The sequence below is a fragment of the Pterocles gutturalis genome, unplaced genomic scaffold (genome assembly GCF_000699245.1).
Source record: "Pterocles gutturalis isolate BGI_N339 unplaced genomic scaffold, ASM69924v1 scaffold12274, whole genome shotgun sequence".
In the NCBI taxonomy this organism is placed as follows: Eukaryota; Metazoa; Chordata; class Aves; order Pterocliformes; family Pteroclidae; genus Pterocles; species Pterocles gutturalis.
Window position 1 is genome coordinate 9,176 of NW_010135875.1, and position 19,619 is coordinate 28,794.

Below are 19,619 nucleotides of genomic sequence, written 5' to 3' on the forward strand. Positions count from 1 at the left end.
AGGGATGGCATTTCCTCGTTTTCAGTTCTGAGGGACTCTTCAGCATTCAGCCCTCTACATTCCTCTGCTCCAGTACATTCATTGGTCCTCTCTTCAGATATGATATTTGGCACTTCCATCTCACTCCCTCTTCGATTTCTCTTCTCAGGTGACGCCTGTTCCAAAGTTTTCCTTTTCAAAAGCTTTTTATCTTTTGTAGAAGGCTCTGTTTCACTTTCAGTAGTGCTGGAAATTTCTTCACAGTCCAAGGCAGACATGTCTAACCTCTCAGGTTCTGTAAGAGATTCATTTGCTACCTCTTCTTGGTTTCCTGGCGAAATCTTTGCATTCTCTAAAGAGGGATCTTTTGTCTTGCTCCTTCTCCCTTTTCCTTTAGGTGATTTTTCAGCCTCTCTTTTGATTTCTTCTATTTGTTCTGTTTTATTTCCAAATATCTGAACAATTTGTTCACTTTCTTCAACTTCCAGTTTCAGTGTTTCTAATGGCTGCACTTGAGTCCTGTCATTTTCTTTCAACGCATGAGGAATCTTTGGGTTTTCTTCATCTAGCTTCTCATCATGTAGTTTTTCCCTTTTTTCCAGTTCTGAAGTTTCTGGAGAAAATTCTTCATTCAAATTCTTTTCGGATGACTCATCTGCTTCACTGTCAGATGAGCCAGAGTCTGCAAAAAATTTTTAAAAAGAAGCACCCTAAGTCATCAATCACAGCACAATTTCTTTTTTCAACCACACAAAACCTGTTTTTTTTTCAGTAATCCATGGTATTAATATCAGTTTACAATAAAAAATTTAAAACTTAAAAAATCCTGCGTTCTGCCACGCACTTATTACGCTTCTTATTTTCATCAAATTTTTTATGAAACTACAATAGTACTAGTACTTCTGCTGTTTACAAAATGAGCCAATATAAACAAATTACAGTGTGTAGTAGCAAAAATACTTTTACAGATTCCCACGATCTACCTGGGGGTAATGCTTCCCCCTACCTGACATTACAGAAACAAAACACAAGCCTCCTCCCCTCCATGCACCCCCAAACAGGAAAAAAAAAAAAAACAAACAAAAAAAAAACAAAACCAACCAATGCTGCCACAGCACAATATGGACATTTCATTGTGAAACTATGGTATGAATTGCACACCATACAGAGAGCAAGCATTATTACATTACCAGAAGATTATTCAGGGACCTGTACTAAAAGGAGACTGTGATTTCACTTCAGCTCTTGTTCACAGATGCTTAGAAATACCAAAAATATTGCTGCTATTTGTATATAATTAACATCTCTCCTGCATGATGTAGTACTGAGGTTGAGGACTTAATTGCCACAATAAAGGCTATTGTTAGAGCTCTAGATTTGGTCTGTTCAAGATCAGGACTTAAAGGCTCTGGCTAAAGAATACGGAATGACTTGCACAGTCATTTCTATGCCATAGCTCTCCTGTGAGCAAACTGTGCTCCTCAGCAGTGTCAGCTCAACTACTTCCTCAAGAAAATTCACAAGGAGGGGAAAAAAAAGAGAAAGCAAAAAAAAAAAAAAGGTAAAAAATAAAAAGCAAACCTCTTTTCAAAAAGGTACTGAAAAAACCCTCAAAAGCATACACAGGACTGAGATCACTCACCGTTTGATCCTCTATCAGAATCAAACATTCCTGAGCTACGTCTCGTCTGCCTGCGAGGTGTTGCTAAAATCAAAATCAAAAGTATTAATTTTTAGAGAGTAAAATCTGCGCCAAAAATCTGCTTTGTTATATTGCTTGTACACTGACTGGTTAAGTAGGACTTTAAAGCTGCTGACAGCACTGTGTTTGCTGATGTTACTGCAACACATTACATCACTGCGTACATGCACTTCCATGCCAGAACACGAGTGCACCAGGTGTACCTTCTGTTCCATTTGGTAATGGTGAGGAATCTGACAAGTTGTTCCGTGTACTTCTGGCTCCTGATTTACCTTCGCTATTAGGTGTTTTGGATAAACTGCAAGATGTGTTTGATGGAAGAGTAGATTTCAGAGGAGGTCGCCCACGCTTTGATTTTTGTTTCTCCTCATCTTTCTTCTCCTCCTTTTCACTGTCTTCTTTATTCTGAGGGGTGAAAAAAATCAATTTTTATTAATCTGTTTCACACCTGATCATCAAGCTTTTTCTCCTTTTGCGTTATACTCCCATTAAAAAAAAATAGACTGTGGACTGAATAACTTTTTTTTTTTTTTTTAAATAAGGAACAGTGATAGTCATTCAGTATTGTACTACAAGAAACTTATTGAAATAACCATTACTTTTGTTTTTTTCTTCTGTTTTCTCTTTGGTCCTCCTTTGTCCACAGGCCAGATAATCCGATCAGCTTTCACCCATTCATCATATCTAAAAGTAAACAACAACCTACTGTTATCACTACATATAAAAAGTTGTTTGCAATACGTGGATTAAAAGACTGAGTTACAGAAAATATTTATTAAGGAGAGGTAGGAAAGCAGAGAATATATTTACAAACACATGAAATATCTGATATCGGAAAGATGAACTACATTTCTAGCCCATAAAAAAATTTATGGGATGGGGGAATGGAGGTGCAAGCTTCCCTGTCTTTTGCTAGCAAATTACTGGAACTCAGGGGACTGAGTCAGCTATAAAATTTGTCAATTATTTCACATCACATACAAAAGGCAGTTTTCACAATGCCATGCCTCAACAGTAAAATATACCTTTTTTTTTCTTAAAGGGAATTTTTTAAAATTATAGCAACATGCTTTCTGAAAAGCACAAATACACTACTGATGCTCCTCAAAACCTCCTGAGTTATTGAAAAGGTAAAGGGACACGTGTAAGTATTTGGGAAACACTCCCCCACCCAAACTTTACGTTGCCACATGAAGAAATTTGCTTAGTTTACTTCGAAAGGTACGGAATTGCGACATCTCAAGTTATGTATGTTTTAAAAAATGATCAATTTTGTGCTATTTTTTCTACTTAATCACAATGTTAACAACAAAAAGCCATTTCTACAACAGAATTGAATATAAAGGATGGCTGCCAAGAGAAGCACTTGATTAATTTTTTCCTGTAGTTGTTTGTTGCTTAGCCATCTCCTACATTAACAACCACTCTTTATAATCACAGTCAACATTCAATACAATAATAAATTTTGTTGTGAAAATTTTAGTGCTTGATACTCTTATTTGTAGATATCTTGACCATTATCAATGACTCCCTTAAATGAAAAAGAAACTCTAGCTGACACTATGAATTACAGAGATACTCCAGTGCAGAGCAAGGATTACTCACTTTAAACCAGATGGAAATTTGGAAACATAAAAGTATATTCTGAGATTTCAAGGCAGTAGTGTCACACCATGAACAAAATTACCAACATTGAAAGTGTAAGAGTTAGATCCTGTTGATCTAACAGGATCTATCTAGATGCTGATAATTCAATTCAGAACCAAGTCACTGATCATCTCAATTTTTTCTTAAAAACAAAAAATACTTTTGCAAATAATCACAGAATCACACAGAATCACAGAATGTTAGAGATTGGAAGGGACCTCGAAAGATCATCTAGTCCAATCCCCCTGCCGGAGCAGGAACACCTAGATCAGATCACCCAGGAACGCATCCAGGCGGGCTTAATCCTTTTAACAAATGAATAAATGAAAGGCAATTTATTATCCTCACCTTACATTCCAACCGTAGTAATGAACTAAATATAAAACTTCTCCATCATCAATTTCTGTGCTTTTAATACTGGCTTCATAAATTTTTTGAGTCTTTCCACGTCCATATTTTACTTTCACTTTGGTTCCAGTCAGGCAGGGTTCTGCGTCCTCCTCATCTTCTTCACCTTCTGATTCTCCTTTGTTCTCAATTTCCTCCCTGCAGTAAAGTGTATTTAAAATACCCACTAATTAGTGACGATCAAAGTTTTAGCATTTAACTAGCATAGCCAAGCTACTACAAAAGAAAAAGGCTGTAAAAGTTTTTCTAATTTTCTCCATCCTGCACTGCCACTGAAGGTTGCTTGGACACAGTTTTTAAAATTAAGAACAGAACTTAGATAATAGGGGTAAGTGCTAAAAATATTCAGAAAAATTTTATTATATTTTAGGCACAATTTATTAGGTGTACAACTGCCTCAAAGCTTAAAGATTATTTTTTTTAATTAAAATTTTGGTAATACAAAAAGAGGAATAAGTTAACTCAGTGTTTGACTCCTAAATAAGACAGGAAGAACTAACTTCAGATTTTAAAATAGACTTGACTTTGACACACTATTTAGAAAAAAAAAAAACACTATTTCTTCTGCAGTTTGCTTAGTAGGCTGCAGTTTACTAACAGTACACATAAGTTTGAATTGCCATCATAGAGATCCTCTCATGGATAAAAACACCATTCCATTGGAAAAAAAGTTTATTACAATGTGTTTAACCAAGATTAGAAGTGTCTACACAGCTCTTATTAGTGATGTCTGCCTCTTATTATAGCTATAGCTAATATTTACACATTCTACTTAAATATATTTTCAAGAATTACAATCTAACCTGTTTTTACTTATACTTCTCGCCCTATTTTAGGATTAATTTAGTATAACGTAAAAGCTAAACTACAAAAAAGTCACCAAGAAATAAAATATTGAAAGACTATGGGTTTGCTTCTAATGAAATATACTTACTAGCCTTCAGTGAAAGATGAACTATCTTGTTGTGGCAAACAATTAAAAAAAAAGATGACAAGCACCATCAGCACGACTTAAACAAAACTCTCTGATGCCTCAGTCATCTGACACACCTCTGCGACCTGCTGCACACCCCCACTGTACTTTCATTTGAGGTATTTCCACATGCTATGGTGCATTCCTGGATTATTTTTTTGGACTGCACAGTGACACTTTCCTTAAAATAACTGTGTATTGTTCCCACTCCTCAAAGCTCTTCAGAAGAAAATATGCAATACCCCTTAACAGGCTTTGTTCAATATCAACTCCTGTCCCACACCACTTGGCCACATGGACAAGAAAAATAATGTAGGAAAGCCAGCTTTAACAAGTAAGACACTGCCCTTGAGCCCAGCCAAAGTCAGCTAAGAGGAGGTCTACTCTGGTAATAAATTAGTCACCTGGTCACAACTCATTTGTAACCAAGATTATAAATCCAATTCAACTTGTCAAGCTTAGTCTCTGGATGCTATTTTCCCTTTGCCCTTCCACGTCTCTCCATCCTCTCCTCTTCAACCTACCTCTAAGTTTCATTCAAACTCTGTCCTCCCTCCTCCTTTGCCTTATTAGTTGATGCCCTTCCTGCCTGCCTAAAATACATCAAGTAACAATAAAAATGAGCAAGCTGTACATTCACCAGCCATCACTAAGCACTTAAACAAAAGCACAGGAAAAGAGGGGCTCTCTTTTGCGTTTATATTTCAACTGCCCAAAGAGTTGCTCACCATCCATACAGCACCTGGCTCTACCTGGTGTCTGAACACAGCAGCATAACACAACCTTGGGCAGACCTTCAAGAAAATAAAAATGAAAAATACTGTCTGGCATCTACCTGAAAAAGATTCTTCCATGAAGTACAGCAGACTCCAGAAACTTGAAATAAAGTTTTCCATTTCCTGTCTGGCTGAGTGAATGAGGTCCCTGATCTCCACATTTTAGAAACTGGTCAGATCTCCAATTCTGTGTATGCTCCTGCTCTGAGCATAGCTCAATCATGACACAAAGGTACTTGTAAGAAGGTGATAAAAGTTAACGTTTACCTCTCCCTCTGCCTCTCTTCCTCTTCATCTGACTCTTTATCAGAATCCTCCTGTTTTTTAATTTTTTTCTCTTTTTGCTTTGGTGTAGTTTTTCTCCCTAGTGGAGTTTCATTTTCTTTCTTTTCTGCATTCTCAGGTGTTTCCTCTATATCTTTGTTTTCTTTGTTACTGTCTTTTAATTTGTCTTGTGTTTTATCCTCTTCACTATCTCTTTTAGCAGGGGTTGCATCACGGGCAAGTCGTCTTCGTCCCTAGAACACAAATAAAATCTGTTTAATTACACCTGTCAATAGTTCTCTGTATAGTCCCTCCAAATCTCAACTGAAACACACCATTCCTGTACAGAAGAAAGGTTGGAGATAACACCAAAAAGCAAAATATTCTAAAATCTTAAGATACTAGTTCAAAGTCTTGTTATTGAGGAAAAAACAAAATACAGCCATTCTGCTTGGTTTGGAATGAAGAGGATGAGCTTCTGATTAACTTCTGGAGAATTTCAGGACATCAGTTTGGACCTGTAAGGTCCGCTGACCCAATAGAAAGGGCCAAAATTCCTTGTTCAGCTACAGCAACAGTGTTAACTAAAGCGCTTGTATAGGACTACTGGGAGAAGGCATCTTCCTTCCAGCACCTGCAATCTTGACAGCCACCGGTTGGTTTTAGAGAACAGAGATTTTCCAGCTTTAGAAAAACTGTAAGTATCACATTTTTAAAAGGTACTTTGAGTAGTCAGACAATTGCTGTTCAGGACTATCTGTGACTGGTTCTGGGGGAGCTAGTACAGGTTTATCATTTTACTATTAAAAGTCTCTTGGATAAGGACATTGCTTTGCAATCACAACATTTAAAATACATTATGAATGCAAGATTAATTAATTTGTCCAAAGACAACAGTAATGAAGGCTCTATAATAATTAAAACTCACGGAAGTATAACGGTAAATACTTTGGAACAATAAATCATTCATAAATAGATAGTTGGTGACTCGATTAACAAAGTAACAAAATACACGATCAAATAATATTTAAATATTAACAAATTAACATAGACAATGATAAAAAAAGACAAAAAATTATTCCACTCCTTTATCGCCTCACCAGTTTTCTCCAAAAACAACAACAAAAAATAATCTGCTAACAACAAAGCTAGTGTCATGCCAGGAAGTTCACTAAGGCTGATACACCTTGGAAAAACCACTTGCAGTTAGATAGGACTACAACACGTAATACAAATCTAAACGTATGCTTACACTATGCCTTTCCATCTGTTAAAGATTAAAAGGCCATATACTTACTTGAAAAGCTAGTTTGCAAGACATACTTTAATAGAATTACATTTTAGTTGGTTTAGTTTAGTATCCTTACAACTTGAACAATTTAGAAAGTACCAATTCCTTGTGTTTCAGTACTCATGCTCTATTCAGGAACATATAATGTCTCCTTTTAACAGAATTAAAAGGAGTGCTACAGACCACTAAGCCTTGAAAGCATTTTTCTATTCTCCATCACGTTCAGTAACCACTAGCTGATGGGTCACTGGTCTTGCCTGTGCAACTACTAACACAACCCTCACCCTCTACAGCATTCAAAGACAGATGAAGACAAAAATTAAATGCCCCCCCCCCTACTTTTGTCTATATACTGTAAAATTGCAGCATTTCTTTTATTAAAAGAACAGATATGTGATAAAAACCAACTCAGAGAAATGGGTCTTTGATTCTTAAAGCTGCAGCAGTGCCTTGGTATTCCTGCTTCTTGCTGGAAAACTCCAGATTGCGTGTGCCTGTGGAAATTCTCACCCACAACCAAGTCTGTCCTGCTGAGTTTCACTGTTCTGATGATACACAGCTCCCAGCAGCTCTTAAGCCATTCCTGAACTGAAACATTTCTGACTTAAAACATAGCCTGAACAAATTCCATGGATGGTTTAGAATACGAAGAAATGATCAAAACGGATTCTATTCACAGGTAGAACATAATTAACAGTTAACACCAACTCCACGTTCGCTGCACCCTCTCCTACGCTTACACAAGTGCGCTAATTCAAATGTACAATCACTCCACTAGGGAAAACTCATTATGTAAACTGTTCACTATACAAAGGGGTTTTGTTAAATACTAAGAATAAATCAGTTCAAACTCCTTACCCTTGGGGATCTTAGTTCTGTTTCTTCTTTTTCACTTTCACTGCTGGAATAATTTTCTTCTGCTTCTTTTTTAATTTCTGTTGGGGGCATTCTTTGTTCCTCTTTTACACTTTCCTCCATTGGTTCTACGTGTTTCTGTATGTCTTCTACAACTTTTGGTTCATTGTGATGGATGGTCCTAAACTGAATGTTTGCAGAACGGCAGTACTCTTCAAAACCATAAAGATACCTATAGATACAAATAAAGTTTTATTTATATTTCATGGTTTATTTTCTATTTATTGAAGCACATAAAACCTATTTTCCTGCTCACAGAAAAGCAAGGGGAGCAGTAACTTCCTGGAACAAAAAAACCCACAAAACACCAAAAACAAAATAAACAAAAAATAAAAAGCCAGAGAAGATTTTGAAATGAAACAATTATGCACACAAGTCAAATGGTGAGAAAGAATACACACAGGTGCTTCCCACAAATCTAACTTCATCCCATCCAGTTAAGAATTATAACAGTAAAGCCTAGAAACATGTACACTGTTTTGAAAACGCACAATGACAGCTAAAATCAGTCTAACATTAGAATATGGGCACACAAGTTACCACGCGGTAACAAACTGACATGCATCAGCTCATTCTCTGGTGACTGCCTGTGTGCACACTCTAATCCAGTTATAGGTGAGAGAAACATGAACTAGCTTATTCGTCAAAGAATAAATATGCAAGTGACAACATTCTATCAAGTGTCCATACAACATAATCATTTCCACTGTAACACCAACCTGGTACATATTTACCGACTACTCTTTTTATGATAAATACTCTTTCTCTGTAAAATACAGACCTTAAACATGCGCCCAGTTCAAATCCCACTGAAGATAGTCTGAAGATTTTAATCTTCATCAACATTAACATGAGCTGAGCCATTAGTCATCCCTTTTAGAGAACCTCATTCTTCCCTTGTACTCAAAAAGCCCAATTGTTTCTTGTCAAAATTCCAGGTGGATAAATAATGAAAATAATCTTTATTTAGAAAATGAGCTTGAAAAGTGTCATTCCTAAGAGGTTTCCATTTCAAGAGTTAAAACACAACTGAAAACCAGGGGTCAGAATAAAGAGATTTACGCATTTTTTTTATTACAAGCAGTGATTTTACTACTTAACACTGTCACATCCACCACAGAAATGCACACTGTTATGCTCTAAAGCCACTATTCTGCAGATTCCACAAAGATTATATTTAAATATGCAAACTGAAACACATCTATATCAACGTTTTTCAGGAAGTTAAAGAAACTGGTATAAAATTCTCCTCAGTGCATGCAGCATCTATGGACTGAAGACAGAGTCCGTTCTTGTTAATCATCAGAAAACGCAAAGCTGAATTTGCCAAAGCTTTTTTTATAAATTTTGTTGTTGTGCTCTGAAATGGCCTCATCAGATGCTAAAAGTGAATGCTTCTTGGTAAGAAAATGAGCAGAATGCTAACGTACCAGAGCAACAGGAACTTAGGCAGCCCTGAGCACTCCCTCTGTTTCAATCCCCAGCACTGGAAAATGCTCAGAACCGCTCATCAACTGAAGAATGTCAACTACTGTTTCACTAAACTATTAAAAATTGCTTGAATATTGTATATGCTATTAAAAAAAAAGTGCTTTCACCATTATACAATATGAGAACTTACTTTCTATAAGCAGTTTTTACATTGTAGGAAGCAGCCGAGTTCAAAATAGGAATGCCAAGGTCCATATAAATTTGCTTCCATACAGCACCGCTTTCAATCTTTGATGAAAGAAAAAAAAAAAAAAAGGTGAGTTTTCAGATATTGTTAAGAAAGATCATTAAGGAACGACATCTAGCACAGCCATAAGCCACAACCATTAAGAATGGATGAACATGTAGTTCAGTCTGACACTTACGTTGTCACACCCACCCTGCTGATACACCAGTCTAAAAAGTTTGAAGAGATTAAGGTCCTTGTAGCCCAGAACAGGTGGTTTATTAATAGGAGTACCTAAATAAAACAAAACCAGAAATAAGAAGTTACCACAAAGAACAGCAAACTGGAGGAGGGCAGCCAGAATTGCAGCAGGCTCTACAGAACACCCCAATGAATTCTGGAATATAGCAACGTGCAAAGAGATTAACTCAAAACACAGTCGTCTGAAAGGAACAGGGAAGAAATGTTGGATCAGAAAAAGATACCCAGGCAAATTGTCAGAATGTGAAAAAGCACAAAGCCCTAAAAGGACATGAATATTTGGGACAGTTCCAGGAAAAAAAAAAATAACTCAAATCCAATGATATAAAGAACAACAATTAACTGCAAAAGGAGAAACCAAGAGTGACTTGGAACAAGTGTCTGTGTACACAGACAGTATTCCTCCCAGCAACAAAGAATATCAAACTTCTTCCCTGCTGCTTCACCCCTTCCTTCATCTTCACGCAATTATATTTGGAATAATGAAAATAATTTTATAGGACTTTGAGAATACTCTCATGATTACACTAATCAAAACATTCATACTGAGAGAACAGAATGCAGAACAAACCTGGTAGTTTGTTCTTGCTATAAGGACAGTGGGGGGGTGAGGGGGGGAAGACAGGCATGGGGAAGGACCCAGTCCTGAAAAAGTCCTGTACATTGCTCAATCAACACATTAGCTTAAAGAAGAGTTTCTGGACTGAATCTTCAAATTCAGTGCACAAATGCTTTCTCCTTTTGCCTCTACAAGTCCCTGACACAATCCCTACTTGGTTTGTAGTCTGACTGCTTAAGAAAGGGAGTGAGGAAGGAGGAAAGCAGAAAAGGGGGAAGAATCAGGCTACTAGAAAAGAAAGAAAATTGTGGATTAGTCCAGTACTTTTTTTCCCCCCAACATAGCCTCTTATTCCCCCAAGGCAGGTTATTTTCCAGAAACACTGGTTGTACACAGGAGGCCTCTAAATTATATTGGATGAACTCCAGTACACTTTGTGATAATATATGATCCATTTCTAAACCTGTAAGAACTGGCAAAACTGAACAGACTTGGAACTGTTCTTTTAAGATTCTGTGGGCTAGAACACAGCTCGTTAATAGGGATGCAGAGCCTCTTTTACAAAGGTAATGATTTCCCCTTCAAATTTTTAAACCCAAGAAAAAAAAAAGGAAAATATTCAGACACTACAAGCACTTTACATTTTACTCTTAGCTCTGGTTATTTCAAATTCAGGTTTTTATAGTACATTTGCTGTACTAGATGCTGCTACGGAAATACAATTCAGGTAACTTTTGTCAAATAAAAAGAAAGAAAAAAGTAAAAAGGCAGTGGTTGCACTTGTAATCTACCTCCACCAATGTTATTGCAGGATTAACAGTTACACTGTTTGAATTGAAATAGTGAGTTCATGAGTAAAATGAATAAAACAAATATACTCTGAAAGATAAAACTCTTTCTAGGCTTGAATGTATTTAAGTAAAAAAAAAAAGGAGGGAGGGTGTGCAGCCAAGGAACAGAAAACCTTCCATTTTAGTGCCAGTCTCATCACAACTGCAAATGCGAATGGCTTATACAACAACAGTTTTCCCAAGTCAGCAGGTATCCACTGCTCTCTATCTATACACAACGCATGGACTTCTAATGTTATGTCTTATGCCAGGACCTTAACTATTCCAAGGTATAACAGTCTCACCTAATTCTGTACAGAAAGACATTTAAAATATGATATTTTCTTGTTCTAGATACTGGACAAAGTCAGATCTTTAAAGTTGTCCCTTCAGGAGTATCATCTGCCCACGATTAAGACAGTTCTGCAAGGAGACTTGAAGATAGCACATCTCCCATTCTCTGCTGGTTGAATTTCACCATTTGTGAACAGCCTCCTCAGGTTCCAGCCTGAGATTAACAGCGGCAGAGTTCCCAGCCATGGCTGTCACAACAAGAAATCAAGAGCTTTTTTAACAGGGATTCTTAAAAAAAAAAAAAAAAAAAAAAAAGGTTTTGTGAAAGCAAAACAAAAACAAATCACCTCAGGGAGGATTTCAGTTTCCTTTGTGCACTGTGCTCCAAAGTACTAGAAGCAGACCCACCCCACATCAAAATGGGTAAAAGTGTTTTCCTTGCACCAGACTGGCTGTTACCCTTTTTCATTGACATGAGAGTATGCTCACAGTAACATCCATTACATCTAAAAGCATTTTTTAAAATCCATCAAAAAGGTGGACCAGAGATAACAAAAAAAAAAAATTAGTATTACCTCTGTCTTCCATAAACTTGTAAAGCTGTTGGAGGAAGCTGTCCCTCTCTTCAGGATCAAGCTCTTCCTCGGGCTGTGAAAACAAATGCAATCATAATGAAAACATGAAATATGCAAAGTAACAATTTACTTGTACAAAAGCCTAACTGCAAGAACTCATCCCAAACCACTTGCTGTTTGGCCCTGTACCCATAGAATGGTGAAATATTCAGAAAACAAAACTTACTCAGGAGACTAAAGTGCACACCTCAGGAGGAGAAAAAGAAAATGCAGGTCAGGGAAAGCTCCAATCAATGACAGAAAGAATGGGTGACCCTCAGAATGAAAACACTAAAATACTTAACACATTGTTCTAATGCAGAAAAGGACTGAAGCAGTTCACAGAACTCCAGGTTTTTTGGTTTTGTGGTTTTTTTTTTTTGTTTGTTTGGGGTTTTTTGGCTTAACTCATCTTCCTTACCCCAACTCTAGCAAACGTTGTAGAACAATTCTTTCTCCAACCATTCCTGGTTTTGATGCTCCAGACAGGATTCATTTTGTGATTAAGCTCCAACGCTCAATTTCAGCTCATATTTAAAAACACTTTAACAGTCACTTCCATAATTCCCTGAACACATATTTCCATAATTTATTATTATGAAATCTTTGGTTTTATTTTTACAACTTAAATCCTCAAAGAGATAAACACTTAAGAACTTTACGGTAAGCAGCCCACAGTGTGAAATAAAGATTTTTTTTTTAATTCAGGTGGAAATAATGAAAATAAAGTACATTTATTAGGGGGAGGGAAATAACGTCTAAATTTCTATGCATGCCTCATGGAATTCTGAGATGCTAGCAGAGACCAGAGGAAAGGGAAGGGAAAAAAAATAAATAAAAAAATCTTTTCCCTGCAATGCTTTATGCTTGCCACTTTCTTCCTGCCAGCCTGGCAATCACAGGGATTGCTGGTAAGGCAGTTTGCACAAGGAAGACCGCAGCTGTCTTGAAGGAAAGACGTCCAGTACGTGTCAAAAAATCTTATCATTACATTATTAAAAATAACAGAAAAGTCACAAGCAGTTCCAGAAGGAAAGCAGAATAGCAATTTCAATTTCAGTCATCTCTGCATTCTGTAAGCTTTAAGCTTCAAGGCAGGAAGACAGGCAGTGAAATATAAATGTATATGCTACTGCCTTGTTAACCAGAAAGCAATCTGCCCAGCATCAGAATGAATTTCTGCCGTGCCTGCTTCAGTGAAATCTGAGCTTCAAAGCCCAACAGGGATCACCTACAATCAGGCAGAGACAATATCTGTTTCTTATTTTCCTATTTTTTCCTTGGGAAATAATTTGAGGAAATTAAATGAATAATTACACCATAGTACAGCATCCTTTACCATTTGCTCATACTGCGTATTACAGGGATCCTATAAAGAGTAACAGTTATCTATAGAATTATTATGTTCTTCCAGGCTAACAAATGAACTATTGCTATAGAAACCACAGCTTTTTTTCCTCTCCATCTAGACTACAAACCAACTTCAAGATCGAGAAATTTCTACCATCTGCTGTAATGTTTACTGATTAAAGGCAATACGACTCAAACTATGCAAACCAAATATATCTAAATAACAGTAAACATTCAGAAATATTTCTGAATAGTTGAATTCAAACCATCTCTTTTACGTGAGCATAACGCCAAACCAGAACTGCAGGTCAGACCAGCAGCAATGTAGGTTAGAAATAGCAGTCTTGCAGACAGAATGTTAACTATTTCACTGATACCATGTATTTTCAGCTGAAGAAAAGCAAAAAGATGAAAAGCTTTTGCATACTTAGAGGATGGGGGCAGAAAACCTGACTGCAATATTCATTCACGTGTGAGAGATCCTGAATCCTCTACCTGCTTCTCTCTGTTGATGGGAGTATGAGCTAGGCTGGCTCCCCTGGAGAGGAGAGAGCCTGAACCGTGCCTGGTACCAGCGCCAGGGTAGACAGCAAATCCTTCTGGGAGGTGACTTGAATAGGACCTGAACAACTGTCACCAAGGAATAAATCATGCATCAGCTATTTCAAACGCTTTTTTTTGCTACTGGCCCAAGTGAGAAAGATCAAGCCTTCACGGATATGATTATTGCAACATTAAGATACATGGATGCTTGTAAGAGGTCAATTTTCATCAAGGTTATCTATTTATAACTGGACTTATCTATTTGTAACTGGACATGACAGCTTCCTAGGAATGTCCACTGTTCTGAGCTGAGTTTTATTTTAAATACATCAACCCTCATCTATGCTGCTGTATCAGCAACCTTAAAAGCTGCATCCAGAGTGAAGGAAACACCTGAGAAATGTTGATGCCACGAACTGCCATCACCATCAGTGAGTGACTGAAGAGCTAAAATTCCCAGCATCTTTTTTCAGCAGGCACCACGGTGATGCTGCTAGCCTCCAAAACTCACTTCTGCCCATTTTAGACTGGGCATAAGGAAGTTCACAGTGACAACTGTTCAAAATCGGCTGAGAGTTCTGTCTCTCTGTTTCATTTCTTTCCTATACAAATGTTGCAGAAAAGGGAGACTGTAGCCAAAGCCGAGTCCAAGTGAGAGGCAAAACGATGTGAAATTTTTAAGTGGCAGGAGTTCAAAATTGAGACCTTTCTGTTGTTCATCCACTAGCCACAACCAAAATGCAATTTGAGAATTATTTTTTGTTTCAGGGCAAGAGGCTGAACTTCATTTGGGGGGAAAAAAAAGAATCACCAAGATGCCCTTTTTTGCTTATAATTAAAAAGCTAAAATTTTATGGGTTTGAGATTTTTCCTCCTTTCTGACTAGCAGGTCACATCAGTTAGAGAATATTGTAGACAGTAAGGCAATGAAATCAACAGTGAGCACAGGATCTCTGTATAAGGGCCATAGTCCTTTTCCAACTCAATTTCTTGTTGTTAGTATTACTTGGAAGGCAGTGTTCAAGTATTTTGTAAAATTATTTTGAGAATAACAACCAGCAAATAAGCACAACCCACAGAAGCCTGTAGAAATCTTGTAACCAGCTTTGCTTCATTTGGTTTCAAGTTACTTTATTGCCCATGAGTTTTACCTCTGTCTTTAGCATGATTTTAAACAAGAATATAGCTCTGTTATCCTGACTCATCCTTTACTCTACAGGAAGATGTCAAAGCTTCTGTGAATGTTAACCTGTAGAGCTGAGCGGGAGCATAAGGATGTAATAGTTTATCTTACAAAACAAAGAATGAATCTGTACTTACGAGCACGTACACCGTATACGCAATCAATACGGGGCTAAGGTACCAGGGACAGATCTTTCTTTTATGTTACTAATAGACTGACAAAACCATAAACTCTCCTGTGAAATAAATGCCAACTAAGAAGAAGAACAATGTGTACAGGATTTGATGTTCAGAACAGTATATGATCAAGACAAGCTGCCAAAATGAGAGTTAACATAATTTTGTTGCTTTGGAGTACTTAAACGCATTTTCATCACTTGCACGCTTGCTTTCTGATGCCAAGTTTGAACACTAATTAAGGAAATGAAAAGAATTAAACTGACTGCAACAAGTTAACAGCTTTACACTATGTGCAGATGAGAGTGGTCTTAAAATGTTAATTTCTACCAACAAGAACCAGGCATTCAACCATCCTCAACAATGACTCACTCTAAAGCTGTACCTCAGTTTGCAACTTCTTCGCTCCTCTTTGAGGAATATTCTGAGAATGCCGGTTACCATAAAACTGTGAGCAAGAAAGCCTTTGTACAGAACATTTGTGAATGGCATGATGCAGACCATGCTTCACAGTAGCGAAATCTACAAATGCATGCATGCATGAGAAGGATGATTGGCAAATCAATGTTTAGCTATTTTTAAAGGCTATTCTGCATATCAAACACGGCTGCTTAGTGGTTTTTAATATATATGTAAATCACAGAATGGTTTGGGTGGAAGGGACCTTAAGGATCACCAAGTCCCCCCCCCTGCCATGGGCAGGGACACCTCCCACCAGCCCAGCCAAAGCCTCATCCAGCCGGGCCTTGAACCCCTGCAGGGATGGGACATCCACAGCTGCTCTGGGCAACCTGGGCCACTGCCTCACCCCCCACACAGGAAAACATTTCTTCCTGATATCTCATCTAAACCTCCCCTCTTTCAGCTTAACACTGTTCCCCCTTGTCCTATCACTCCATCCCCTGATCAAGAGTGCCTCCACATTTCTCCTGGAAGGTGCTGGAAAGTCTCCCCGGAGCCTTCTCTTTTCCAGGCTGAACAACCCCAACTCTCTCAGCCTGTCCTTGTACGGGAGCTGCTCCAGCCTCTGATCATCTTCATGGCCTCCTCTGGAGCTGCTCCAACAGGTCCATGTCCTTCCTGTGCTCAGGACTCCAGAGCTGGATGCCGGACTGCAGACAGGGTCAAATAAACCACTTGTTTCTGGATAGCATGCTTCATTATGTTTTGAAATTACTTTATTCCTGTATTTAATTTTTAGAGTCAGCTTTTTCAATACTATCTTAAAATACACATAGGCTGCAACAGAAATGAATTATTCAGGTATCATTCTATTTGGTCTCCCACAATCACTTAAAGACTATGTGGGACACAATACCTACTTTGAAACAACATGTAAATATTTTAATAGATGACTACTGATCATTTGTAGGAATTTCAAGCCTCCTAGAACACATAATGCACTTCATATATTCATCCTTCCTTTGCTAACTTAGTGCTAGTAAAATACATGGTAATGACTTATCACGAGAATGGAAATCCTTGCTTATCTGCAGAATAGGTACACTGGAAAAATGCTTCTGGCATTTTCCCTGCTTAATAACATAAAGCAACTCTGACCAATGTTTCTAGATGCAGTTGTGATGCAAGAACCTGAAAAATTTTAAATGAATGTACACTATTAAACATACTACAGGTACCTCCTTCAGGTGACTGGCAAAATGAAAACTAAGAGAAAATTCCTCTAGGCATACACCTGGAGGTGCTACAACTCTTTCTTCAACAGTAAGCATGGAAACCAGCTAGCTAGAATTTTTTTCTGAACATTTTTTCCATGTTCGATTGAGGGGGGGAAGTGAAAGAACAAGGAACTGCTATTAAACTGACAGATATGTTGGAAGATTCTCTCAAAAATGGTGTTATAACCAATGCTACAGGTAAGACAGAAATCCTTTTCTCCAGCTCTTGATACTATTAAGAGATACAATTTTGAAACTTGCAAAATTCAAACTTTAAAGAACAAATTCCTTACCTCTACTCTGATCTTATGTGAATGTAGTCATTCACGTACTGAAAATATATTTCTAATAGCCTCATGTTAAAATCTTGATTCTTTTGGAATCAGAATGGCCTACACAGAGACTAGGAGGCAAAGCTAAATGTTACCAACATGTTTCCTTGCAAAATGGGGACTATTTGACTATTTAATCCTGAGAAACTAATACGTGTGATTTCTTCCCTGACGGAACAACTTAAATACAAGCAAGTACAGCAGCATATATAATCTGATTTTTAATAAAAATCAAGTAACATTAAAAAATCTTCTGCTTCTATGTGGAGATACTGGAGTTTACAATTTCTCTTTCCTTTGCCCTAAATCCAACAATTTGAACATGCTGAGCAACTCAATGTAACTCAATCCCTTCTCAAGCCCATGACAAGCAACTTCCATATTTTCCTCCTTCATAGTCAACTCTGGACCACACAAGTGAGTGACCACCAATGAGGACTATCAGCATCTCACCACCATCGTATTGGTTCCCACTCCTTAGCCTGCAAAAGCCATCAGAGAACAACCATGCAAATCCTGGAAATGTTGTTGTACCAATTCTACCGTACTCTTAAGATGTCATGAAAGGCAGCACAATTAGAAAGACAGTCTCTGTCAAAACAAAGTTACAGATTTTAAACCCAGCTACTGGGAAAATGGTAGGATCTATTATCACCTGCTACAGTAGGTCTCTCTGCTCCATTATCATTATAAAAGATCCTATTTCAGAAAAATAGGATTCTTTCCATTCCCAGAATTAGACTCTTCTGACTGACTTTATTCTCTCATTATATATTCAGTAGGTCTGTGTCCATTTCATTGATTTAACGAAGCTCTATCACGGCTGGTCAGCAGCTGGCCAGGCCTTGACAGCAAAGCTGCTGTGCACTTCAGAAGATGGGGGGTGCAAGGGGGTGAAAAGGAAAGATAATTTTAAAAATCTCCCTCCCACCTCTAGTAATACAACAATTTGCAGTTTTAAAACAAAAGGTCTACTGAGAATATTCTGGCAGAAGATGGACAGAACCTATTTTTGACCTTGATTAATAAAGGAGAAACTCTACAACATGGAACTGCAAAATCTGAGTAATTCAACACCTGTAGTCAAATAAAGGCAAAAAAAAAATACAAATTCACTTGTCAATTCTCTCTGCAACCTGTATTAATACCTTTCTAAGAGAAAAAAAAAAAAGGAAAAATTCCCTAAATGCTGCCTAATTGCAATACCTAGCATTGCAACAGTTGAATCAGGAACTTGATTTAATGGGTCAGAATGACAGTTCTGCTCTGACATAATCAAAAAAGATTAGTATCTATCTTTTGCTACGTAGCCAGCATGAAGATGCTTACCTTATTTTTACATGCCTGCTTGTCACCTAGAAATAATGGATTCTACAGCTTTTCCTACCAGCACCTCTACCTGTCTGGAATCCTTTGCTTCACTACATTTAGATTATTCTTTTAAAATAACCTCTATTTCTTTTACAGGAATGTCATCTTTTTTTTTTTTTTTTTTAAACCAAGTTCCCCCCTCCCCCTTCTTTGTTTGAAACACACAGCACTTTTATGCAACAGCCATGAAAAATTATATTTAAAATGGATACTAGGATACTAGTCTAGCAATACTTGATTTATAGTGACTGATACTCTGCAATTTTAACCAACGTTAATACAAACAGACCAACACAGACTGCAACAGTTCACACCCTGCAAAATGTGGCCTATTTGGTTTTTTTCACTGCAAACAGGAAAAAACCCAGAGGATTTTATATTCTGCACACATTTATCCTTATATTTAATCATACCATTATTCTCATACAGACATCTACTCCATTTTCCAGAGCACTGTTATCAAAGCATAAAATTAACCCCTAAAAATAGATTCTTATTGTCTTTTTTTTTTTTTTTTTTTACCTGCAAAGATCTACCCTGGCTGCATGCTCCACCAGACAGTTCCCAGATCAGAAATCTAAGTCAAATCCGCATTCTTAACAACCATGCTAACATTACAGATTAAAACACACAATCCTTACCTAGGAGCTGCATTCTTTCAAATGTAAAATGGTTTTACTTCCTTTCTATCTAATCTGCCCACTGCCTGGACATATTTCAGCCTGACTTCCAAATATTTGCTCGCTTTTGCTCTCTCCCTGCACGGCATCCGCAGTTATACGGCATTACTTACATTCTCTTCCATATTAAAAAAA

General features: G+C 37.4%; 1 protein-coding gene across 1 annotated transcript in view; it reads right to left on the bottom strand.

The window, feature by feature from the left end:
• LOC104468065 (AT-rich interactive domain-containing protein 4A-like) overlaps nt 1–12,204 on the bottom strand; it is a gene marked incomplete at its 5' end in the record, with an annotated part of 16,294 nt that extends 4,090 nt beyond the window's left edge. Inside the window, 9 exon segments of the mRNA XM_010082070.1 lie at nt 2–661; nt 1,885–2,086; nt 2,281–2,365; nt 3,677–3,874; nt 5,753–6,003; nt 7,899–8,127; nt 9,577–9,674; nt 9,812–9,906; nt 12,132–12,204. Of these exon segments, the coding sequence (XP_010080372.1) occupies nt 2–661; nt 1,885–2,086; nt 2,281–2,365; nt 3,677–3,874; nt 5,753–6,003; nt 7,899–8,127; nt 9,577–9,674; nt 9,812–9,906; nt 12,132–12,204 (1,891 nt within the window).
• Nucleotides 12,205–19,619: the final 7,415 nt, after the last annotated feature.